This window comes from Papilio xuthus, unplaced genomic scaffold (assembly GCF_000836235.2).
Source record: "Papilio xuthus unplaced genomic scaffold, Pxut_1.1 DF828258.1, whole genome shotgun sequence".
NCBI classification, from domain to species: Eukaryota; Metazoa; Arthropoda; class Insecta; order Lepidoptera; family Papilionidae; genus Papilio; species Papilio xuthus.
In genome coordinates this window covers 3,669,418-3,696,866 of record NW_013530391.1, presented here as the reverse complement: position 1 = coordinate 3,696,866, position 27,449 = coordinate 3,669,418, and the positions used below count along the sequence as shown (strand labels likewise).

At 34.8% G+C, this 27,449-nt stretch overlaps 1 protein-coding gene across 2 annotated transcripts; it reads right to left on the bottom strand.

The window, feature by feature from the left end:
- Positions 1-37: 37 nt before the first annotated feature.
- On the bottom strand, positions 38-25,588 carry LOC106113501 (neprilysin-11). Of its 2 annotated transcripts, XM_013306307.1 has the most exons (16): positions 25,354-25,588; positions 16,110-16,177; positions 6,772-6,914; positions 4,953-5,207; positions 4,502-4,704; positions 3,376-3,552; positions 3,109-3,216; positions 2,885-3,029; positions 2,496-2,710; positions 2,120-2,296; positions 1,935-2,038; positions 1,792-1,850; positions 1,635-1,683; positions 1,347-1,414; positions 942-1,267; positions 38-743 (listed from the first exon to the last, which is right to left on the bottom strand). In XM_013306307.1, the coding sequence occupies exons 1-16, from the start codon at positions 25,363-25,365 to the stop codon at positions 567-569; spliced, it is 2,286 nt and encodes a 761-aa protein (XP_013161761.1). In that variant the 5' UTR covers positions 25,366-25,588; the 3' UTR covers positions 38-566. The 2 variants fall into 2 exon arrangements, with proteins under 2 accessions (XP_013161761.1, XP_013161762.1); XM_013306308.1 differs by lacking the exons at positions 6,772-6,914; positions 16,110-16,177; positions 25,354-25,588 and adding an exon at positions 5,602-5,841.
- Positions 25,589-27,449: the final 1,861 nt, after the last annotated feature.

Below are 27,449 nucleotides of genomic sequence, written 5' to 3'. Positions count from 1 at the left end.
CAATTGTTTTTCATTCAGTATATATATTTATGAGAAAAAGGATTTTTATCAAGTTAATAGTAAAATATAAAACTAAAGTATTGTTTTACTCCAGACAACAAGATATTGGGAACTATACAATGATCACAATTGCTTTTTAAAAGTATAACATTATTATGAATCTTAAAAAGTATTGCATATAATTAGTGTCAGTAAAATCTATGTCTTCCTTCATACAATAATAATCAAGTAACAGACCTCTCACTCACTCTTACCTTATATCAACGCATCCATCTCTTTCGCTCAGAATTTAATTCTATAATCTCATATGCTGTCAATGATTTTTCAATTTCGTTGGTTATATCAAATTATCACTATTTCACTTTACAATTTTTTAACCCAAATTTTGGGAACACACATAAATCTAGAATTTCAGTCCTTTTGACAATTTTAAGTCGTTAAAAATAATAAATCACCGTTAATATAATTAAGTACAATATCTTAAAACTAGGTCGGTAACTGTAAAAATAACTTAACGAAACTCTATGATATTGTCTTTGGTTGAGTGGTGGCCAGTATGCGGTGTGTTACCAGAGCACGCACTTGTGTTCAGGGTTCATGGGGGAGCCCTTGGGGCAGCTCCACGCCTCCGCGAACTCCTCGGAGTTGCTGAGCGTGCCGATGACGCGGATCTTGTTGGGGCTGTGCACGCCCTCCACCAGCTTCGACTTCAGCGCGCCCACTGTCGAATTGCCGCACCAGATCTGATACATATCACATAGAACATGTTATTAAAATGTTTCCTATCCTATTTTCAAATAGAATATACTAAGAGAGAAAAAAGAAGTAAGGGCGTGTGTTTTTGCCGGAGACACATGTTCTAGTACTTTTACCCTTTTCTTATAAGGAAGCCATGGTAGGCTATTAAAGGCGACAGAGTAAGCGTGTGTATGAGAGAGTACCTGCGCGAAGCCGAGGAAGAAGAGCTGTTTGGGAGAGTAGTGCGGGAGTCCGGGCAGCGCGCGGGGTAGTGCGGAGGTGGAGGAGGTGGTGGAGGCGGCGCGCCGGCGCGTGTGGCGCGCGTAGGCGCTGAGCGCGGCGCGGAGGCCGCCGTTGTCGGCGATGTTCTCTCCCTGCGTGTTGAAGCCGTGCACCGCGTACTCCGGCAGCTGCGGCATGTGGTAGCGCCCGTACTGCTCGATGATGCACTGCACCTTCGCGTGGTAGTGCTCCAGCGTCGCCGCAGACCACCACTGCTTCAGGTTGCCCTCCTCGTCGTACCGTCGACCTGACGATGTCGCACTCCACTATTACACGAGCGGACCACAAAACAAAGTGCTACTCGAAGAACCTTTAGCAATTCTCACCTTGGTCATCGAAGCCGTGCGTCACTTCGTGTCCCATGATTGCACCGATGGAGCCGTAGTTTATTGCCCTGGGAGAAAATTTTAAAATGATTTAGTTCCAGCTGCCGACCGCGACTCCTTCCGCGTAAAGTAATAAAAAAAAGAAACTATTAGTAGACTGTGCGTTATTTGAGGCTGTAATGTATCTGTATTGCAGTTATGTACATATTTCAATCCCGGTACATGATAACGATCATCCATCTATTAATTCAAACTTTCCGCATTTATAAAAGTTGTATGCGAACTTACTCAATGCCGTTGCCGTAGAATGGCGGCTGCAGGATGCCCGCCGGGAACGCTGAAAATTTACCCTCGCTACAATACTAAACTATATTTAACTTATTTTTTTACTTATGCGAATAAAACTTTACTTCATTCTCATATACATATTTAAATTGTCACTTACTGACTGAATTAAGTGTAGCCGAGTAGAACGCGTTCACTGTTGTAGCTGTTGCAACCCATCTGAGAGAAACACACAAAAATACTGTAACACAAATAGAATATAATAAGTCGTTCAGTTAGGTTATGTGATGTTTGTGCAGCGACCTGTTCCTGTCGGGCTTCTCCCGCAGTGACTCGAAGGATTTCTTGACTGCGGCCCACGTCAGGTTCAGGTAAGTGTCGAACAGGTTGTCCTCGATCACGTGCGCCTGCGACAACAACAACAACAACGACAATGACAACAAACTGTGGACATTTGTGCAGGTGGAAGGTAATAGTTAGATGCGTACATGCTTGTAGTGGTTGTCGAGCTTGTCGGTGTGCAGCAGCCAGGCGGGGAAGCCGACGAAGTTGCGGATGGCCTGCAGCTTGCGCAGAGTGCGCGCGCGCGTGCTCGCGTCCATCCACTCCAGCCGCTGCACCGCATCCGCGAACGCCGCGCGCACATCCTCCACCATCTCTATCGCCTACAATTAACGTACGCGTTGTAGTGTAATCTGTACTCTGTCTCCTCAAATATTATTTTCTCGCAAAAGTTCAAGTCATAGGTTCAATAGAATTCGATGGCGCTCGAGAAGAGTGGCGCGATAAGTCACCTAGGGGACGAGAGATTTGGTAATTTATGGGCCGGCAGCAGACTTGCAATAGAGCCTGGTGAATGTGTACCTTCTCTCTGGCCTCGGGGTGGAAGTGTAGGCGGACGTAGGCGTAGCTGAGGGCGAGGCCGAAGTTGGCGTTGACGTTGGCGGCGCAGGTCTTCCAGCGCGGAGTGCGCTGCCGCAGACCGAACACCTCGCGCGAGAACCGGAATCCGAGCTCCCGGAACGAGCGCAGCGTCATCGGCGCCACCGTAGAGAACACGCTCCACCACAGGAACCGCTCTGATATATATAACATTCATCACACAACGCATAGGAACAGGAATAAGTATTCCTTCGACTTATGCTACAATCGGATGTTGCGAGCCCTAAGATGTGATACCTCTTTGCATAATGAAAAGGTTCATTCGATGACCCGAAACTATATTTATATATTAACTCAAGGACGCCACTTGCCAACTATGACGGGTTCGGTTTCATTGAGCAGGACGGACAACTTCTGCAGATACGGCAGGTCCATGACGATGATGCGATCGGTGATGGGGTCCAGCGTCACACTCGTGTTGGCGAACACCAGCTTCAAGTATTTCTCCCAATTATGCTGCAATGAATGATTAACACTGGTAGTAGATTGGACTCGACTGAATGGAACTAGGTGTAGGAATTTGTTTTAGTATTACCTGGGTCCACTGCGGCGGTCCCCCGGCGGTGCCCTGCAGCAGCTGCGACAGGCTCACCTCGTGGAACAAGTGCGTGCCGCTGCGACGAACCTCCATTGGCGTCATTATCTGAGATAGTAGAGTTAAGGTTTTTATAAATTAGGAATAGCGATGATTGTGAGCAGCTTATTAGTCAAAAATGTGATAGGGAAATAACCCAAGTGTTTACTCTACGAGCGTAATATGAGGAATCTTTGACTGGTTTCTTCAAATCTGAGAATACTGTACCTTGGCGAGGCTCTTGCTGAAGGCTATAATGTCATCAGCAAAGCGCTGGGCATCAGCTTCGGGGTCGGCGATGGAGACCATGTCGCGGATGTACTGCTCGTACTGCGCCAGCTCGTGCGCGAACTGCTGCGCCTGCAGCAGGTACCGCTCGCTGAAGCCCGGCGACACTTGCTCCACCTGCCGCCAGAATACGTACCGTCCTAATTATAGATATTTTAATTCTTCGGCATAGATCAATATCTAGGTCATAATTCAACAATAAGTAAAGATAAAATCCAAATCGATGACGAATAACTGGTGGTCTAACATTAGGTTTGGTTAAAAAAATCACTATTGAAGATTAAACAAATGAAATAATTTCGCACGCCTAGAAAGATTATATCAATCTTAGGTATGGAAACAGTAACTATAGTTATACAAATTCCACATTGTATCAAACCATACCGTAGAATTTGACAAATCAATTTGTAAGCTTAGTAGAAAGAATATATCAATAATTTTTTATTTAGGATGTCAGAGTATGTTAACTAAATAAAATGAATTTAATTTGTGTATACGTATGATATCTTTAAGGTAAACACAATCTACTGAGACATCTCGACGTCTGCTTAAAGATTCCAGTTCGTGACTAGTCTTTTGCATTTGAGATGGCTCGATTTCATGTGAAGTCTCGTATATCAGCAACTTATTACAAGCGTGCTTCTTCTGCTTACGTTATTTTGGTTTTGTAAAACACTGCACGTAGCATGAAATTTAATCCGATTTTAATTAAACTGTTTTTATTCTCACAAAAAATAAATGTAAAAACTGATATAAAAAATGGTAACCATCGATGTAAGTTTGCATCATTTGTTGTTCAATTGGGTTTTTCTAAAATTACACATGTAAGTATCGTAAGTTGACTACCACAGCCATAAAAATGAACTTACTTTAGTTGGTTAATTTTCATACAAATATTGCTTTATACTATTTATAATACTATTAGAATCTTTCGATCGTTTACAATCATCAAATTTTATAATAATTAAGAGTCTATGCTTCTATGCGTGTGCCTAATGAAATTCCGCAATCTCATCCAACTCTATTGGGTTAGGCCGTTTGGGGTAAGTGATGTAGTGGTACTGACCACGACGCGGTTCCTGCTGGTGTTGCGGACATCCTCTGCGACCTGCACGCTGAGCAGCACGTTCAGGCCCAGCATGCGGCGGCTGCGCCCCGCCACAGACTCCCACGAGAAGTCCTCGCTCGCGTTCTGCGGTGGTTTGCCCGGCAGACCCAACTTTGATAATAAGCTTTCGATAGGCTCGATTCCGTTCTCTTCCAATTTGTCTGTTGACAATTGAGATATTTTCAGATTTGATTTAATTATTTAATTGTATCATTAAGTAGTAATAATAGTATTTTATACAACGTTCCTTAGTTGAAATTCCTAAAAAGTTCTAAAAGTAATTTGTTTTAATTGTAAGAATATCAAATGTAAAACCTTCATTAAAAAATAAGTAAAGAAAATTGTTCTATAAAATCGTGATCTTATCGTTAATTTAAATTGTAAGAGTTGCCACTGGAATGCAACATACCAGTATTAATACAAGTCTTGTACAAAGTCTTGGCCTTCTTGACGCTCTCTGGCAGGACCTCCCCGCCCTCCCCATCGTCTGCCTCTAGCAGCTCGCGCAAGTTCTCTATTAGCTGCTCTCGTAGCAGCGCCAGCTGGTCCCAGGACGTCGCCCACTCCGGCACCGGGTTCTTCTTGATCCAGCCGCCGCACGCGAACTCGTAGAAATCGGTGCACGGCTCTACATCTTTGTTCAGCGATGACAGGATGCGAGATGCTGCAGAGACATTTTATGGAAATGAATAACACCGTTAGTTAATTTAAAAAAAAAACACAGATTGTATAAATCGAATTTCAAACTCAACAAAATCTGTTCAATCGTTTCAGCCGCAAGGTCACAATGAAATTGACATACATACAAACCCGCATACATAAACTGATTTAATCGGCTAAAAATGTAACCAAATCATTATACTTGTGTTACACACAAAATTGTGAGCTCACATCCAAACTTATTGGTAATGTAACTAATGTAAAATCAATAATTTTATCTATATCGATTTTGAAAATCTCTTATGTATAGTTTGAACGAACCTAAACAAACTTCATTTCAAAAAATATCAACTTTAAAATTAATTAAAAGTTAAAATTAATATGTTCACTTTGCTCACCGGTCTTTTCTATTAATGATATGTCATTGTCAACGGGCGAGGAATTTATAAAAGTAACACAAATAAAAAACATCACCACTCTTAAAAAATCCATTGTAACAAATATTTTTCTAATATCCATCTAACTTGACGTGTAAATTGTGACTGAAAAGTTAATTTATATGTTAGGCGTTATATGTTCTGATATTGTTTGTGCACACGTGTTAGAAAATAAATATGTGTACCCATGGTGGCAGGTACGGTCAAACGGACAAACAAAATTCCTGGTTACTGCGCATCGGTGCTTTATTAATGCATTCGTATCAGACTTTGCTAGTACGCAGTTAGGTTCAATTACGTTGAAAACGCCACGTGGCATAAATCATGCCGATGATCTTAAACTGCGTCGTTATTAAGGGAAAATGTAACGTTAAATTATTATATGTCATTTTCCATATTTATTTAGCATTAAATTACATTATAATTAAAGTAATTTACCAACAAACTACTACGCCACTGATATCCAATTATCAGCATCTGATCTAGACGGGAAAGTTAACTACACTATCTACCCTGGATTTGTAATGAGCTGAATTAATTTACATGTTCATAATTGTTACTTTTAAATTAGATCCAAGTCTAGTGTGTAAGCACCCTCTTGTAGAAGCGCTCTAGGAAGAATGTTATATATTTTGATGGAGTTTGCACGTCGCGTCGTCTCAAATGCAAATCATTTATATTATGAAGCTTAATTATTTTTAATTGTTGCAATCTTCTATTTACTTTAATGACATACAAACAACTGCCGGATTCCATTCCAGTGTTTACTGCATAACAAAAGACGCTAGGGCGAGTAAACACTGGGATTACATTGCCTTAAAAGGTAAGATAAGGTGAGAGAAGAAAGAAGTAACTTATCTCTGCAATATTTTATCTCGTTTTAATACAATACTGAAACGGTAAACAGAGGAAAATTAAATTACGCAACGACGAGGTTTTCACAAAAATTTTTACTTCGCACAGCCGCGTTTGGAATACTCTGTCCTTATCGGTACTTACAAACAGTTATGACTTAAGAGCTTTCAAGAAAAGAGGACACTCCCTTAAAGGCCGGCAACGCATACAGGGTCCCTCTGGTGTAGCGAATGTCCATTTGCCCTGTAACCTATAAAATGGTGGATGGTGGTTTACCAGTGGCGACGCACTCCTCGCTGAGGCAGGGCACGGTGGCGGAGTTGCCGGTCAGCAGCAGCACTGCCGTGTACCCGCCCAGCGCTGCCAGTGACAGCACCAACGCGCAGATCAGCACAGACGACCGCCGCACCGTGCGCTCCCTACAAACATATCAATTTAAACTCTTTTTCCACTAGCACAAAGTAGCACAACTACTATTTTTTATAGCAGATTTGAAATTTACTATTATAGTTATTGATACGAAAGTCACGACGGAAAGTGAATGGTGGGAATCGAACCCACGAGCACGTCTATGAATGTTAGTACTCTCTCCAATAGCCTAATAGTTATATTAGGCTATTGGAGTTTCATGTAAAAATACATTATATTAAGTGAATAAATGAAGAAAACAATAAATAGGCAGATAATTTTTTAATCAAAATTTAATTATGAATATGTGGCGATGAATAATTTTTAAATTGGTGAACAATTATTTTAATCACTTCCTGTCTAGAAGCAAGAATGTTGTACGTATCTTCTGAAGATTACTCTTGGAAAATATGTATATAATATTTGTATATTATTTATATACTACCGACACGTGTATTTAAATTTATAAGTTAAGTGTAATCTAATTGCATATGTAATGATGTGTAATTAGACAATTTCTTTGCTATTTGATGCATATTTTATGTAAAAATAGTCAAGATAATTGCGACATATTGCAATTGAGCAAAGAGATTTGTAGCAATAATCTTTTATATTATTTGTAGCAAACAGGTCATCTTGTATATACGAGGTGATTTAAGCGTCATTTGTTGCCTCCAACAAAAAAAAAATATCTTGAAAAACACGAGTCGGTGGCACTGAATGTCTAGCAATGATCATCGATGAACATAGCAGGAATAATAGAGTGAAATTATAATTAATGCTAGACAATGGAAGGTTCCGTTTCCACTGCGGAAACTCTGACGGCATTATACCCGTAATCAGTAAAATGGAGACACATTGTAACTTGCAATTTACCTTACTTTGTTTCTGTTATACATACTTAAATATAATAAAATGATGGAAGAGAATACTAACCTATAATTTAACTTTCAGTTTCTATCAATATGCATAGAAAACATAGCCATTGTAAAATATATTTTAATATAAAGTACATATTTATGTTGAAGTATATAACGACTTAAAAGTTTACAATATCCTTCACCGGAGTTCAAAATAACCTTCGAAAACAAAACACATGTTAACTAAACAGTGCTTAACTATATTCTTAGGGTTACACAGAAAACGTATATTTTTTCCTTCATCAACTACACAAAATCTTAAGGGAAAATTTAGCTTGAGCTTCGTTTCTTAGTAAAAAATTCTCCAAAATAATTCAGTCATTTGAATAATGGCAGTGACAGACTTGAAACATATTTCTTTTTAACTTGGAACAACTTCAACTTGTTTTATGAGGATGAGCAATACGTAAGATTTATTTAATTTATTGCCTTGAGGTGTAAGAATGCTAGAGTGAGTGTATGTGTTTAAACTTTCGTATCGTAGGCCATTTAGGTATAGTTAGTATAGTCCTAAAGCGCTATAGCCCTTAATTTCTAGTAGATAACAGCAAGCGAGTCGAGTCCATACATGTATACAATTTGCATAACTTTTCTCAATAGCATTAATTTGAGCTTACTTTGTACACGTTTAACTTAATATTGTTCGTAGCTATAATACTTAGAATGAATTGTCTTGTCAATAGGGCTGCCACTTCCTGAATTATTTGGGTTTTAAATAAATTTAAACGACATCAATGTCTTGGGTGAGAAGTGAATGGTGTGGCAAGTCACTGGATGTAATTTTTTTTATAAGAAAATGTGTCAGGAGTCCTTGTTTTTTGCTGACAGTATTGGGGTCTTCGTTTCTTGATAGTTGTCAGCCCTATCTGTCAGGTTAACGGCAAGGCACGTGTCCAGACGCGGCACACGCACTCCGGTCACGTCTTGCGGTGCGCATACAAAGCAACGCCTTGACTTATGGCTAACTAAATGACTTTTACGTTCTCCACACTCACCACACGAGGGAATTCCATTGTTGAATCAACTTTCCTCGCAGTTCGAAGACACAAAGACTGACTAAGCATGATTATGAAGCAATAAAAATCATTTAACGTATTTTTATTACTTTGTGAAGATTAATTGTGGAATAGGAATATTTTTAAAATTAACAAGCTGCAAAATGAGTTATTATGTCAAGAGAAAGCTCAAGCATCCCATAAGAAAACAATATTTTATGAATAGCGGTGTGTATGACAACTTCTTAACGTGATAACTGACCGACAAACGCTTCCTTTACCTGCTCCATGAGGTCAGAGAGTCAGTTTGCATTTCTTTCAATAAGTAACAGTAAAGGATATTACAGTTAGGAATGTGAATACAAGTTTCGGTGCTTGAAAGTAGATCAGATCACATCCGGGTCTCTTTCACTTGCAACAGAACTGTTCAGACAAAGATCGATCCTTAGTGTGGCATAGATTTATCTAAGTCAGTATCAACACAATACAACACCTCCTCGCTCGAGAAGGACCGTTACGACATTGTCACAATACTAAGTTACCGTATTGTTATGTTATGCAAATTGTGTTTGTAAGAGGACAAGCATATTGCGTGTGTTTGATACGTTCCGTTATACGATTACAATCATCATATTTGAAAAGTATACCGATATGTTTATGAATAAAACTTTAACATTCGTCAAACCCTTTCACCGAATCGCAGATTTGATAATAAATGTAACACTTAAGTTGAAATTGGTCAAGTAAAAGTAGTTTGTCATATGCTCTGGAACTTTTTCGGCATAAACACGCAATCGTTTTTTGGCACATAAAAGATCTGATTAAGAAAACAAGCCTTGTGATATTATTATGATAATATTGAAAATTCAATGATCCGGAAACGTATTGAATTGCATTATCAATAACGAAGACTCACCGCAAAGGCCTCGGTCACGTATTAAAAGTAATACTTCCATCTTTATACGGTCATAAGTACTAACGTATTAAAAATGTCTACCAAGACATCGAAGGGTCATATTAAAGGGGATAAAGCAGTAATTCCTAAAGATGAACCCCCGGGTGTCCATAGAAGACGTTGCGAGATGCACGATGTCAGGAAATAAAATTGAGGGTGCAAAAGTTGAAAAATAAATGTACGTTCATTGGAACCAGTAACAATTTTAAAAAGGGTCTAAGCGTAATCTCTGGCACAGATTAAGTCAATTTCATATTATAGAATAAGTAAATAAGCTTCCATAATAATAATGATTTAAAGTAAGACAGTATTGTGTGGACAATGGCAGGCAGCACGTGTGGACGCAGGTTCATTGCCACGCCTGCGCCTGCGCCTGCGCATGCAATTAATTCTACTCGCGCACGCGGCTTTCCACTACCCTGACATAACGCAAAAGAGGCAGCGTATTTAATACTGTTTTAGTTTAAATGATCGTATGTTTTATGAATACTTAATTTTACTTTTACTTCATAGCATTACATGTTATTGTTTGTACGTACCATAATTAGTTAAGTCACGTAACTTGTTATTTTTTTAATATTAGTAAGTTAGTGATAAAATAATTGATGCATCAATTTAAATTGTTTACTACCTATTTTTGTCCACAATTATCAATTATCACAACAGTTGAAATGTTATCTGCAGTTCCTCTTGTGTTCATTTAATTTATACAATCAAACTGGCCTGTGATAAAAAAATCTTTTCTTATAAGAAAGCACCATAACATAATTAAAAAAATATTTTGAAAAAGACAAATTGTGCTTTAAAATGTATATCGCTACCGCTTGTGACTTGTGCCGCTCGCGTGGGCGCTCCGCTAAACTGGCGTCCGGTTACGTCGCCGTGTAATCGCTGCCTAATAAGGACCTCACTTTCCCTGTAAATTGCTCTGTGTTAGGGTCTGCTTCCGATTTGTCGTTCTGTTCCATTCATAGTCTCGTAATGTTTTTGGAAACCTTTTTTATGAAATGTTGGCGTCCATTGATTAAACTCGGCGAATTTCTGTACCGAAAGCTAACAATAAAACTTTATTTAAAAATAATGGTGTCCTATATTTATTTTTAGTCTGTAGCAAGAAGAAAATAAATCTAAAGATTGACGACTGGTAAATAATACTTTAGTGTGTATGTATAGCAATACTGTTAAGTAATGAAAAGTGCCTTATCCCGTATGGCAGGTTGTTCAGTGTCATTTAAGTAAAAAGTTCAATTACAAAAGGCCAGAGAGCGAAGTTAAGATATAATTAGTGTTACATAAGGTTCAGCTTTTACTTGACTTAAAATATAACTTATGTAACATACGAAAGCTTGTCGCGAACATCGTGACAACACAAAGTAAACTTTATCTATTTTCAAGCACAAAAATGACACAAGGTTATCCTTCAAAGCAAATAGAGAATTAAAAAAAAAGTTTTCAATAATAAGGCATCGACTAACTGATATATTACGGCACAGCCTTGAAAGTTACCACCTAGAGTCTAAAGTAAAGATTAAAATTTGGATAGATAAAAAATTATAACACACTTCTCAAGAGAAATGATTGGAGTTTTTAAATTCATCCTAAGCGGAGACGAAGTTATGTACGACAGCTAGTTCAAAAAAAAACCTGGAAACGTACATGTTACATACTCTTAGCACTTGCGTGAGATAATAAATCGAAAAGATTTAAGCCAAGCGTATAGAGGTAAATATTAGAAAGTATCGTAAAGCGGCGGATGTCCTTATTGCCCCTGGCCATTGGCCGTTGCCTGCTGGACGCTAGCTGCTGGCCTCTGCCCGCTGGCCGCTGTCAAGCTCAAGGCAGCAAACCGCACACATACGACTTTACTATTTATTCAATTTTAACAGACACTTTCGCTGTCAATGATTCAGCGGTAGATCAAATAATAAAACGCTTCCATAATGAATATCTGTTTCATAACGTAAGTATGCGTTTGTTTTTCTTGATATTTTTTGTAAACGAACAAAAGATCTGTCAGGAACGATTTGGCAGTCCACAAGTTGGGACGGCCGACGGTTGATGGAGAGAATGTGGTTTTATTACAGGAGGTACGAATTTTAAGATATTATTAAAAGCCTCAGTAAAATAGTAAGTGATATACAAGTTGTACTTGCAAAACTTTAGTTATCAAAACTATACAAAGTACACAAGATATACGATCATTAGTAAAAAAACGATTTTGCATTTGCACGCAGCTACTGATTAGGCGATTCAGTTACGGAACGAGTTACGAGCGGGCTGTTATCAAACGAGGAAAAATTGATTATTGATGTACAATAAATATATGTACATTTTATGTTCATCCGTGTGTAACCAACAACGTTTTTAGTGTTCTTAATGCTTAGCATCAATTAGAACATTTTACGCATCGGCTGTGTCGATGTAAAAACAATTGCAAAAATAAAACAAGCGAAAGAAAAGAAAGCACAAACAAATGAAAGAACAAAAGGGCTTGTAGATAAAAATTGTGTGACGTAAAATAATATTTTATATTATTAATAGAATACATTCGAGTAATGAAGACGATGACGCATATCTACTTGTGTTATTTGTTAAGTAACCAATATGTTTCAATGCCCTTAAACACGAACAGGAAAAATTATAATACTTTAAAAAATATAGAATCAAGTTACACCTAAGATTAAGGTGATTCATCATTACTAATTATTGGGTTTCCTTTGGCCTTAATAATACAAAGGAATATTATAGACTGTAAATTAATTAAACAAATAAAATGGCGAAACTGAGAAAATATATTTATCTGAAGTAAAAATTAAAAAGAAACTTAAATAAATGTAAAAACATTTTGACCCGACTTTAAAATGCTTTAATAAAATGGCATATTTTGAAAAAAAAATCACGAGGGAACTTTTGAACAAACGAGGACAATATAGTCATATGAATGTTATTTTTATTTTTTTTATTATTTCTACTCTTTACTTACGGTCTTTATAGCTCGTTACCTTGTAAATGAAAAGACGGAAAAACAGCGCATCATTTCTTTTATTGTAAGCAGAGATAATGATGTATGGTCGTACATACAAAACATCAGATGAGACTTGGCTATTAAAATATTTGTGAATTATTCATGAGGCAAGTGATTGGATCGACAAAGGAAGGGACAAAGGGAATATTCATAACCCAACGACGGTTGTGTGATGTATAAATTACTGAAGGTAATAAAGAATATCCGACGCTTTCTTCGCATGATATATCCAGCCTTGGTGCATCGGGAAGGGCTTTCGTTTACAAATAAACAAAGAGTTAATCCTTTTTATAATACGTTAAAGTATTTAATTATAGAGATGAGCAACAGCGGAAGGTAAAGATCATAATGAAAAAGTGTATAAAAAAATAAAAACATAATGAATTTTGTAAATTCTTTCAAATGTGACAAGAATAATGAAACTTTATTGATAATATTATTTCTTACTATTATGTTTGTTTGAAGTTACCTCTGGAACAGCTCAATGGATATCTGTGATGTAGAACATGTTCCGGAAGAACACACAGGCTGCTAATTAAGATTTTTAATACCGTGCGGTAACGGAGTCGCGGGCGACAGCTAGTAGCTATTATACATAAAATACTAGAACATCTCAAATTGAATTATTACAGTTATTACCATAAGCACATGTTTTGTATAATAATTGAGTGATTGGGATCGTGGTTGTGAGATTATGTTGGCTGTTATAAACAAAAATATATCGATAACTGTAGTGGAAACCCACGGTGAGGCTGAACCACTCGGCCGTCTCTAACGGCGACCTGTCTCAATGTCACTTTTTCTACCATAAACAGTTGTTAAGCTCTTTTTTTCCCGTTGGTAACAATATCATTGGTTTTTTTTAGCTTATGGGTCTCATGGTCAAATAGTAATATTAATAATAGAATTTACCTATATGTCTTTAATTGTTTAAATGTTTACCTATTTAATTCAAAACGCTTATTGGAAAGATTTAACACTTCATCATTTGATTTTTAAAGTTTTTACTTATCAAAGGAGTCTGATATTTTTGCATGTTCCATATGTAGGTACGAGTATTTTACTTCTTATCTTACTAATATTATAAATGCGAATGTATCTCCAGAACGGCTCAACGGAACTCGGCGATATTTGATTTTTAAAACATAGTCTGGAAGAACGCATAAACTACTTATTTTTAAGTATTTTTTTCAATTCCGCTAGAAAAGTTGTTGAAAAATAACACCTAGAATGTTATTTAAATGTAAGTTATCAGTATAGATGATTAATTCCGTGTCACGTATGTACAGAATCGTGTACATATAAATACATCACGCTTTTGACATACTCATTGTTAGACCTTAGCATTTTATCACTCGATTTGTCGTTGTTCCGATAAATGACCGAGTTGCTGTACAGATATGTACTAAAGTTATTCAATAGAAAAACTAAAAACTACTTTATACAATTTATTGCTGAATACACCATTGACAATGCGTAAATTTTGTCGCTGATTGTACAATGCCCTTCGTTTCCGGAACCAATAGTCTTCAAGCTCACCACAGTTAGCGTTGCCAGGCGTCCGGATGAAGCATAGGTAAGCTTTTTGATTACGTGTACGTCCAAACTAAACGGTATCCGGTGTGTCTGTGTTTTGTTAAGCTTTTTAGTAAAAAAATTTGTCGTACCTATTAAACAACATTACTGAGACAAAATCATCAATCATGTAGAGTGTCCGGTCCGGCCTTTCTATATAAAAGTCCGGTCAGATTGGCTGGTCTGTCCGACTATTAGGTTTGGCGACCTAGCAACCATAACCACAGTAAAGAAGGTTTAGTGCTTGCTATGAGCCGGTATACCTATATAACTTTTGTGCATAAATATAAGAAAAATGTAAACGAACACACATTGCATTTAACACGAACAATCCAGATTTAGATCTTGTTTAGTACTTGGTTAATGTAAACAATACGAAACTATGAAAATATAAACAAACTCCTACCAGAGAAAGTTAAAACAATTGTTTAATAATATAATATTAATTCCAAACATTTAACTAACGTAATTTGGTTAACATTTATGATTCGCAAAAGTAATATTCCATGATGTAAAATATTTTAATAGACGCGGATGTTTTTATGATAATTAAAAAAAGACAATCCATATAAAATAATGCGTTTTTGTTTGAAAACATATTTGTTTTACAATTAACTGTTTGTGCAGTGATGCGTCATTTGTTTTGTAGAGTAGATGTAGTACATACCTACTTGTGTTATGCACTAGTCTTTACTTATATAGCTATTTCTAAATTGTGAAAAAAATAATAAAAGTCTAATTGTGAAACCTTGTTTCTTGTGTATATGTACACCGTAAAACAAAATGACCTCAACGTGTAACCTATTGCTAACTCGTTAATCATGAACAAGCTCGATTGTGAAAAGAAATTATATGTATAGGAAAATCGATAACAAATAACTTTTCTCCGTTATTTAAAAACTTTTTGATAGATTTGATGTGAAAATTATTTCAAAATATGATTACATATATAGGGCAAAAAGTTTTCGACTATGAATAATGAAACCAAAGAAAAACATCAATGTTTGACGTTTTTGTTCTAATTGTAAAGTTAGACAATACATTCGTTACATAACTCCTTTGAAAATATTAATAGCAATCTTTTGTATTCATATAGATCGTACCAAATACACGAAAATTTATTCCTGAAAAATCGGCAATGTGGGCAATCGGGTCAATATAGGCAATGTGGGCAATATGGACAATGTGGGCAACTTGCGTGCACAGAGTTATGCTAGTGATGTATTACTAAGCCAATCGTCAGAACCCACTTCCGTGATACATTCGTAAAGTTTAGCGCGAATAAACGAACGAACTCACAATCTTACGAATGGAGTACAATCTTTGCTTAATTTCTTTACACTTTTGCATATTAACAGTTCATTAGTTCGAGACAACATTCTTATTGTAAAAGCCCTACATTAATATGGAAGAAAAAGTGAATGAAGCAGTATTTTCTACAATATTATTTTTGAAAGGTATCAATTGTATGCAGGACAATCGCTTCCGTGATTTGCTCGTCTATTTCTTATGCTAATGCACTGGACAGGTGCAGCTACATGGCAGTATCAATATGTAGTTCACATACGATATAGTCTTTTGTTACCCTTATGCCTTTTGTAAACCAAGTTGTTTAAGATAATTAATTAATAATTAATATGATGCAACTAAATTTATCTAAATACTTTTTGCATCAATTTGTTTAAATATTTTCACGGCAATATCTATATTATACTTAGATTTTATTGCATACTTACAGCTTCTCTTCCAGCTTGCAGGCCGGCATTGCGCTGGAACTCTGACTGTCACTCTCCACATCTCTCACCTGTGTCGAAACAATTAATTATGTATAAATTATATTACATTTTTCATATCAGTAAATGATTCCAATAAACTTAAATCTTCACAACTACAACGGTATTGCAAATTAAATTCCGCGAATTATCTTACTAATATTATAAATGCGAATGTTTGGATAGATGGATGAATGAATAGATGTTTGTTATAAGGTACCTCCACAACAGCTGCATGAATCTCGCTGATATTTGGTATAACAGTAGAACATAACCTTGAAGAACACATAATTAATAAGTTTTGTTTTACTTGCGCGGACGGAAGAGGGCGATAGTTACTTTTAAATGATTCTTCAAAAAGATGGAATGTTTTTGCGGATTATCTCATATTGGCCTTGGAAATGAACAGCTGGAGAATTGAATGTTCTTGTGCGTTGTCTGTTGGGATGTTATCGCGATTGCATTAGCTGACATGAAGCCGACAACGATGATATAACGTTCGAGTCTCCGGTAATGACATCAAATGGCATTGTGTGTGTCAGTGGCAGCACAATGCCGACAATACTGATGGTAGATAGCGCACGCGGCGCGGCACAATGGCCGAATGTTCTGATATACTACCAAAATTTATTTTAACCATCGCGACTTAAAGGGGTCGGCACTACTACGAAAGACAAGACAGCATTTGACAATTTAAACTTATAGTATGTTACAAAAAATATTACGGTTATTAGGTATAGGAAATATAAAGTTTTTTTAGCCACAAAACGTAGAAAATCGAATACACTTAATACCAAAACAATAGTCGAAAACTGTTTTTATTAAATGTAGGCAAAGTCATATTAACAATTTTCCGTTGACTAAGTAATTCATTGAATTTGTTTTTTTAAAACAAATGGATTACATTTTTTTTTAATAAAATGGAATGTGAATTGTTATTATGAAAATAAATAAGATTTTAATAGAGATATTTAACGAATGCAAGAACAAGAATGTTCTTCTAGTGTTCATTAATACGTAGACTTACATTTTTATACATAAAGGTAATAAATTATAAGACAATAGTCGCTTTCTAATTCCTATCACCATTGTTTATTGTTATAACACGAATCTTAGTCAAAAGTTGTTTATTAATTGATAGTTCTTACTAAATACAGATAACTATGCTATGCGAGAATCATTTTACTAAAAGTATGTCATATGATAGTTTATAATAAAAAGACTATCAAACGAGAAGAATATTTCATGAGTTAATGATGCTGCTAATGATGTTTAAAATGCGTAATATATTACGAAGCACATTGCTTAACGGATACGTGTAAGATTTGCGAAATATTAAATACTACATTCAAACCCTACATTCGGTTATTGTGAAGCTTAACAGAAGTTACAGCTTAGTTTGCACTTACTTACTTTTCTGAATATTGACAGATCAGCAATCTTAGCAGTAACGATATCTTTTTTTCTACTGTGATAACGTTGACACAATAGTGTTATGGTACATTACTAAAATAAAGTTTTAAAAATATTAAGAATAACGAGGTTGTTATTAAGAATCTGTGTTATTTTATTTCTACATCTTTGCCAAAATGAATTCCGTGTTCATCAATACGTAATTGCTGTTGATATTGTTCTACCACAATAGTTTCCATGGTACGTGTCAAATTCAATTAAAATTTGAATACTACAAAACACGCAATGTATTGTGATTAACAGAAGCTTTCTTACTCTTAGGCAATCTTATTGCAAGAGTGCAATGGATGCAATTATATCACTTTCTTATAGTCAAAGCAACGGCTGCAAGCGTGTAGCGAATAATGAACATTTGACAATCTCACGCTAATTCATGGAGGTGTAAAAGGTAATGTCTGTAAAAACAGGCGACTGATTCTAAGATGCAGTTAGATACTAAATATATGATGACAAGAAAACTTTATTTACGTCTTAATAAACCATTCCTAAAATTATTTGTTCACAGTATGAAAAATAAAATAAATATTTATTAAGTGCTGATTTGAAGTTAGATATTGCATAACCAAAAGCTTATTCTCTCACAGCTTTATTGCTTTAGTTTGTTGTCTTATTTAAAGTTGTTAAAACCCTTCTCAATATCTAAAGACACAAATATTTACGTTTCCATTGTTGTGAAGTTCACGGAGCGTGCAGACAGGATGACATAGACAAGAGGGCACACTAGCGCCGCCGTCATGCAGCCGTCGAGGTGAGATTTGTTGAACAAGATTAACCTTCAAGGTCCTAATAATACTTTGAACTGAGGCGCTGAGAGCAAGCTGTTGTTAATTCTTATCTTATATGTTAAGATGTTGTTGGAATGGATTTCGCATAATTAAAAGTATAAATAGACAGGCGCTTAATTAATTTAATTAAAAAGATAGATAATGTTTTCGATTTAAAATTAAAATAATAAGCTGAACTTAAAGGTTTTATTTATCAAGCAATTTCGTCGTGTAAATTACACTAATGTCCTAACAATAAATAGATAATAACAAACAACCTTAGCTTTAGTTCCCGCTGCCGTCGCTTTCCGTCTCTGAACGCATGAATCAATCCGAGATGTAGATTCAATGAAACGCACTCATAGTTAGTGCAACAAAACAATACAACAGATATAAAAACATACGAATTATTTGATTTTTTTAAATAGTTATTCGGATTCATTATAAAATTAAAAAGTTATTCGCATCGGATTTTATATTACATAATCCTGGGTATTGCAGTTAGATTAGTGTTGTTATATTATGTATTCTGTTCATTCTTTCGTTTAGTGTAAGTACAACCCAATTTTTACTTGGAAATGGAAAGGGGCGAAACATATAAACAAAGACGGCATGTTCAATAGGTCAACAATCTGTATCGAACCGGCATAAAAACTATCCTCGGTCGCCGAGTGCTATGTTCGCACGCAATGATACCATTATGTGATACCACAGAAACAGTCATTATGTCACCACGTCCTAGTTGCAATATGACAAAGCTTACCATATTACTAGGAAGTTTTCGTGGACTGGAACCTTCAAATTTCTTATAACATTAAGAATTTAAACTTTATTCATCAAGAAAATTAACCGCCACAGCGATATGGGTATGTTAAATCACCTATATCAACGGAGTTGTTTCAAGACCAAGTATTTATCATCCAAAGGCGGATTTATAGAAGAATTATTTATTTATGAAATAATTCAATGACTAACGAAAGAATGGTTAGCTAATACAGCTATTAAAGTAATGTTACGTCCGCAGTTATGTTGGAATATGGTAACATTATCGGTGTCCCACTTGCCTCACTGTTACACTTCTCTTTAGATTTTTTTTCTTATTTTCAGCGGTTCGTTGCACGTCTAACTATTGGAAAGGTGATCGTGGCATCATTTGTGAGTTTGACCCACAACAAAACCATTTGTTTGTTTACAAATGTAGATTAAAAATAAAGCGTTACAATACCATGCTCACTGTAAACTAACTAAAATCGATAGACGAGTCATCAGCACCCACTTTGGAAGGACGAAGAACCATGTTTTTGTCCGCAAAATGGGTCATTCGTCATTTTAGTTGTCAATTTTTCGCGCGTATTTTAGTTTCAGATTTGGTCATGTTTTTTTTTTTAATTTATTGGTAACAAAAAGGAATAAATCTATGTTCATATTTGTGCAACTAAATGTATACAAATATTATTTAATTGAAATGTATTGTTGTTGTAATTTGTTTACTATTGTTAAATGTTAACTTAATTTATGATCGTAATATAAAATTATTATCATGAATTATACAGCTTGTAATTTGCAATTTTTGTGTTGTTACATAAGAATACGACTTTGAGGACAATTAAAATGCGTTTTTTTTAATATTTTTCTATTCGTAAATCGTAAATAATAAATCATTTGTAACGTTCGAATGTCCTTTGTTCTTCTGTATTGTAATTTATATTTAATAGACTAGGATATAATAGAACACTAATTTTAACCACGCTTTATTATCGAGAGAATTTTTCATCATGTCATCTATGGTTATGGTATATTATACATACACATGTTGATTATAATTTCGCCCGTGACAGAATATTCAGATTACGCTTGGGTCGTGAGAAAGCGAATTTGTTTCTTGCTCTCAACTTTCCCTTTCGTTTTGAAACGATATTGTCTTTGGTATCGCGGTCCTTCACTAGCGGGAACGTGTATGCATGTCAGTTTAGTAGGTACCAGTATACTTCGTTATGTACCGCATATATTCCATTTTGATACCATCTTAAACAAATATTTTAAATATTTACAATATTTTACATACGTTTATTAATACATACTTCTCTTCCAGATTTTCTAGGTCTATTTAGCATCTAAAGAGTTCGACGATGCGATACGATTGAAATAATAATGTACCATCAAATTGGTCATCTTATTATAAACGTTTGCACAATCCAATTCTTGTACCACTTTTCATAACGATAAACGATTAATATTTTCACAACGTTGCAAAAATGATTTTCTATTCAGTGGCTCGTGATATCCGAAACTTGCGGCACTTCAGTTGCCGTATCTAACTCGATTGCCTCAGACGCCATCTTTTAAGTTTTTCGCGCGTAAACTAATGTCAGTTATGTATATAAATCCGACATTTCCTTTTGCATTTCAGCCACTTCGTTGGCATGATCGGCTCACTGTCGCCCCCATACGGTAAACTTTCGCAACTTCGACCATTGATCTGCCAATTTTTTACTTTTTCATCGACAAACAATAGTTTGAGTTAAATAAAAAATAAAACACCTTGTTTCATTATTTGATGTGTTAAATTGTTAATGTTTTTTTGAGGTTATTACCATACATTTTATTACAAATTACTTAAATATTTTTAAAGAAATTACTGTGAGTAAAGATCACAAAACATCCAGACTTTAGTCTTGTTGTATTACTATAGTTGTTCGGACTTATTTACTTTCGAAAAAAAAATATTTTCTGTATTTACGTTGTTACGTAACCTCTTTGATATTTGCCTTTGAATAACTATGAGAAAAAGGTGGGAAATATGTTTTTGTAACATAATATAATGGAAGAAATATTATGTTTATTTTACTTTACATTGTAATGAGAACTAAATATATAAATACTTTTTCTGTATTATTACAAATGAAAATAAAAGTAATTGTTAAGAATAAAAATACATTGAAAAAATGATGACCATACTTTGAAATTAAACTGCTATAAATTTTATAGCTGTAACTTCGAACTGTGTATTGCAAATGTTATTTTGTCTTAACAAGGCTTAAGCAGATACAATGCAGTAATTATCAGCGGAAAAACGAGACTTTGATTTACTAGTTTAACCTTCCAAATGCTACATACGACCTGCAAACTCGTTATAGTATCGAAACTCAACGCCCTCATCGTGTTACAATAGAACATAAAACATATGGGGTTTGTCTGCACAATCCATAACTCTGTCAGGTGTGGGTCAAACTTCTTAAATATCTCTCGAATTAAACATTAAGCTACTTCCTCTAGGGGGGGGGGGGATTAAATAAAATTCTATTCAGCGCCCTGGGCGGTCGTCCAACCACACTGTACTCTTACGCTAAAGACAGCGAATTCTTTTACTTTTTGTGTCGTATATTCAAGTACTGTTCATAAGGCTGCAATCGTTATCTAGATAAATACAAAACAATATACAAACATAGGAAAATTCAATCACTGGAAAACAAATCACGACCCGTGACGTCGTTCGCGTTATTATAAGAAGACGTCATTTTTATAGCTCTGAGATGTATATCAAAGGCAAAGAACATGAAGGCGCGTGCGCATAATTGACGCAATTAAATAAGCAAGCGAATGCATTAAACATGTCCACTGTAACCTGCATTATTCAATTCCAATTCGTTACATCGTAAACAGATTATTGAAACGTTTAGATCTATTAAAAATAATAATTTTATCAAATACTTTTATTAAGAAAATTCGATTATTTGTTTGTCTGTTAAATATCCATGAATATATTTTTATTGTTGCTTTATCTCTCATACTCGTTCTCGTTAATATTAGATTAAAATGTTGTTTTCCCATCATATTGCCACACCATGGATTTTATCGTAAGTTTAGGGCGTGACTGCACGTTGGTACATGCAAGAGATGCGCCGGCGCATCCGTTATGCAAGGACGAGTCGCTTGAGCTTTGACATGCCTCTTACAAATCAACGCCATTTAATATTTGAAAGCTAAATACAAGCGTCGTAATGTCAAATGTAATTGCATAGTACCAATATACGTTTAGCTGTATTGTACCTATGTAAAAACTCTGTATATCAAATAAGAGCCTTTTTTAAATTCCTGAACTTTTAAGAATTTTCGAGATTAAATTTCACACACAGATAGATAGCTGCCTGGATAAGCGCATAGATTATTTACTTTGTTTCCGGAGACAGTCGCGGGAAAAAGCTAGTTTTAAATAAAGCTCAAAATGATATATACTCGTTTAAAAAATCCTGTATGTGTATGGATGGAGTATGTGGTGAGTCAAACCACATACAAACTTCTTGTGATATCACAAAGCTTCCATAAAAATCTTCTTTGTTTGTAAAGGAAAAAAAGCTAATATAATATTGTTGGAAACGAGAAATGGAATTTACCCCAAGAAGAACTAAGCAGATATTTTCCAGAAAGCATTTATCTGTGAGGAAAACATACTTCACATTAGTTTAATTGTTATGTTGTACTAACAATTCAACTTATGTCAGTCTATATTTCTACTTAAAATTATTAAGGTTTTTATGAAACGGATAAACTTAAAATTACTTGACCGATTTTAATAATTCTCTTGCTATTTGTCACAAGTTCCAAACAAAAACGCTAACAATTTAATTTAAAGGTAGTAATTTAAAAAACTTTGCTATTTCCTTGCTTTAAGGCTAAACAATTGTATCGAACCTTTGACTAATGGTTAATGGTATAGATTAGTAAGAAGAACAATGTATATCGACTTTTAGCGTAAAATATGTGGACAGCATGCTATGCAATTTTTATATGTGGAATCCTAACTAACACCTACATTTATGTCAACGATAAATCACTCGAGATATATGATTAATAGTGAACAATACAGTATGAATAATTTATAATAACTGTTGTTCGAGCATTGTCAAATTGTCAATGTACTAAGGTCGATGAACCCCTTGCTGAAGGGGTGATGCGAATTCGGTTTACATCATAACGGTATAAATTTGACGGTATGGGGTCGCAGTCAGAACTCGACTGGTTTTGATCGTAACTGGATAAAGTGCAGTTATTTGCAGGCTGCATCTTTTATTACTTACAAGTTATAATTATGAGGCTGAATGCGACAAAAAAGGGCTTTGTAATTAAGTCAGATGATCACAAATTTATGTTTGATTCTTCTGTTTGTTTTGCAATTATAAATATTTTTGTTAAAAACGGACAGACTAGAATCATTCTATGAAGGGGGAGTTGTTGCATAATGAAACTATATTTTCAGTTTCTATGTCTATATTATTCGACATTTAGAACAAATAAAAATTTTCAGAACATTCTTCGTCCTTCATTTATTTGGTGCTTTGCATAAAGAATCTTCCTTTCACTCTTCGTTGTACTTTAGAGGCGAGAATATTTTATTTAATGTTTTTAAAATGTATAACAATTTAGGTTATGTCTTGTTTGCAGTTCGTTTTAATTTATATTTGAAATTAACCAAAACTATCGCTATATTGTATTAAGTCTGGGAACATCGCATAAAACAGTTCAAATAACAAAAGACGGTTCACATTGTCCCAGAATTGTCTCTTCCACGAGATATGTCGCCGCCCAAAACGTAAAATGGTAAATATAATATCAATCGACAATGGCCCAACTTAAATCGCTATAATAACAACATTGCCAAATATTTTCATTCGTCTCAATGGATATGGATATCATTTTTCTCGCATCTGTGAGAGAAAACGTCTCAATGAAATCATATTTACTTTACGCTTTTCGGCAACCCATTGACTGAGTAGTTAGTATTGTAACACGATTCTTGGTTCCATTCTCAGAGGACAAATTTTAATAAAACCTATATATTACTTAATTCTGACGATTAGACTGCTTTTGAAAACGTGTTTCAGCAGTTTTTTTAAACTTTAAAATACATTGTTACTTAAAACTGTCAAATACCCATAAAGCGACATCGATTCACTCATTCCAGTAATCAATCCTTATGAAGATTTGCAAACTATTTTGTTTAATTTGTATGACAAGGAAATGAGGTTTTTCCTTAATGATAGGTTAAATTTAAGACAACGAAGATAATGTAAAAGGTTAATTTAGAATACGTTGGAAAAGCAAAACGAGATGGAGATAGATTATTGGGTTCTAGTGTAAAATACACGTTAGTTTACCGCTGCCGCATTTGTACGCGTATTGATGGAAGTTTTTTAGAAGTCATATAAAGGACGAACTACGCTTCCTTGACTTAAGATTTCAGTTTGAACAATAACTAGCCGGGGTTAGTTTTTCGTAAATGACATAAAATTAACATAAGAACTATTTAAATAACAAAAAAATTTAGGATATGATTATACACTATGTAACTATTAATATTCTGTTGTATTTGGCTTTTATGTAAAGAGATTTGATCCTCAGTTTCCAGACCAAACTATGAAAAATTAACTTGATAAGCATGTGATTGACCCTGTATGTGTTATGTTCGGAGTTTATGTAAGGGGAAGGAGTTGTCCAATGAAACACAAGACAACCTGGTTCAGGAGCCAATGCTTCCACTAAATCTATGTAAATTAGTGTCATAATATACCATTATTTATTATTACGTTAATCTGATTGTATTTAAATAATATTGTGTGTTATACGTTGTGTTTAGTAGGTGTTGTAGACCACAGTCAACTACCTACATATTGTACTTTTAAATTGTTCGATTGTATGTAAAAATAATATCTATTTAAAAAAAAAAAAGAAATATTCTAGATATTACACATTATGCCTATACTATGTATAATATTTGTTAACCCTTACCTAAGTTTTCACTAAAAATATTTGAATAAGTTAATAAACTTTAGCGAAAAGTTTAATTCATCGTCAGAACTGTTAGTTTTAAGAAACTTTTATTTTCAAATTTCTACACAAATAGTTTTATTTTAATTAAAAAAAATAATTATTATTACATTAAAAGTAATAATTGTAAATATTTAAAATCTTACCTTATATTTCATTTTGACTATTTTCTTCTATAACTGACACAAACACACAACTAAAATATTGTAAAAAAAAATATTTACAATACAAAGTACTTTTCATAAAACTTTTTATTCAAATATCAAACTGGAGACGAGTACTTTTTCGCGCCACAAGAAAGGCAAAGGCAACGCGCATGCGTCCAGCGAACGCGCGGCAATGGTCGCGCCGGTGCGTCTCTGGCGGTTTTGCTTCCCCGCCATCGCAGTGCAACGACCTAACAAACGGGAGGTTGCCAACTTTTGGCAACTATCAATTAATCATCGATTTAAACCCTTTGATAGCTTTTACATAATCATTCTATTGAAGATTAAACAGGAAGGTATTAAACTAACAATTGACACTTGCAAAACTAAACCCAATCTATTATCTGAAGCTTTTTGACAGCGTAACACTCACTACAAAACATACGATCCTGGGTTCGAATATTTAGTGCTCTACTGATTAGACTTCTATATACATTTTCTCTTAATTTTTAAAAAGAAATCACAATCGACAAATGCTTAAATAAATAAGTACTCACTTCCGATACCGTTCTTTCCGTTACCATTGCACTAGAAAAATAATTTGTCTATGAATTGTTCTTCCGCTATTGAACTTATATTAAGTATAGATGATTCTTTTAAATTAAGTACTTAAATACAAAGTTAGTGGCACAAAATTGAATTCCCGCGTAGTGCAGTTACTAGTGCTAATGACACAGACATCAATGGAAGTCCGCACGGCACGGCAAGGTGAAGGTGACGCCCGGTCCGGTGTCAACACGATTGCAATTTCGATAAATCTGTCACTAATGGAGGTTTCACTATTTCAAGCGCATGTCTTAATCTCAAATTTAGCGAATTAATAATTGCCTATTATTGCATTGTTTCAACAGGCTGCAGTTGTATTCGAAAAAAATGTAAACATTAAATTACATTTATAAACGCCTATTAACGTGGACTTTTTAGGCAATATTACTACAGAATTCGATGTTTAGACAGGAAAATATACGAGAACGAATTATCACCTATCAATGTGTTACTTCCTCGGTCGATTTAATGTCGTGTAGAAACGAACCCACTACCACCTACATACACTTGGTGAACGAGCAAGCTAGTAGTAGCAAAATACAGGATTCTTTCAAATAAATTGATATAATCAAATCAAATGATTAATTATTTTTAAAGCGGAAGTAAAGCGTAAGTAGTTCTTATGTGATACGGTGGCAAACGAGCAGGCGGCCACTTAAAATCACCAAAATGGCAAAGTAACCGCTACCCATAGACATCCGCAATAGCAAGGGAATAATTATTAATAAATAAATTACAAAAATTACCAAAGTTTAGCTCAAACACGGCTATTTTTTTTCTAGCAAAAAACGTAATCTAGATGACCTTAAGACACTTAAGAAGTTATTACTTGACTTTCGCTAAAAAAAACGAAATCTAACACAGTCGCTATTGTGTACACTCTAAGTTGTTATAAAACAAGGACACAGGTTATTAACTAAATTAAAATTGATATCTTTCATATATTTTATTTTGATGTATGAATGCAGAAGAAGCGAGTGTAGTGTCCGCTCTAAATGTAAGTCCGTGGTGTTGGCCTTACCGTCTATGTTACGAGCTCACGTCCTATGTTGCATTATGTTGTTGTTATTTTATGAAAATGTCCATTTTTTTGGGTTTGGTTTTGTCAGATTTTATACTAGAATGATTTAGGACTTTAAATGTTTACTTTAACGTTTTATTAAACGCCTTATCAAATAAATAGGTGTACGTACTGCACCATTTTGTATTGTGCTTTTATAATTTTTTTATTAATTTAATTTTTAAATTTTACTTTAACTTAATTAAAAAAAATACAAAACCCCATCTGACTGGGGCTCCAATTGATTGAATAGTGCCATCAAAATTTTAGCATTTTGATGTAATACTTTTCCATTTCCAATATACTCGAATACATCTAAGAAATTATTTGAATAATATATAAAAGTTAAGGCTAGCGAGATTCGTATTCGATTTTCACTAACTTAGAATTTTATTTCTTCGGGGCTTCGGGAAAGAAGGCGATTCGAATG

What these genes read in the sequence shown, in the direction of transcription:
- LOC106113501 (XM_013306307.1), bottom strand. An exon ending in AACCGAACCCGTCATAGTTG is followed by an intron (nt 2,711 to 2,884) that starts GCAAGTGGCGTC and finishes TATATATATCAG; the next exon opens with AGCGGTTCCTGTGGTGGAGC. An exon ending in GAGAAGCCCGACAGGAACAG is followed by an intron (nt 1,851 to 1,934) that starts GTCGCTGCACAA and finishes TGTTTCTCTCAG; the next exon opens with ATGGGTTGCAACAGCTACAA.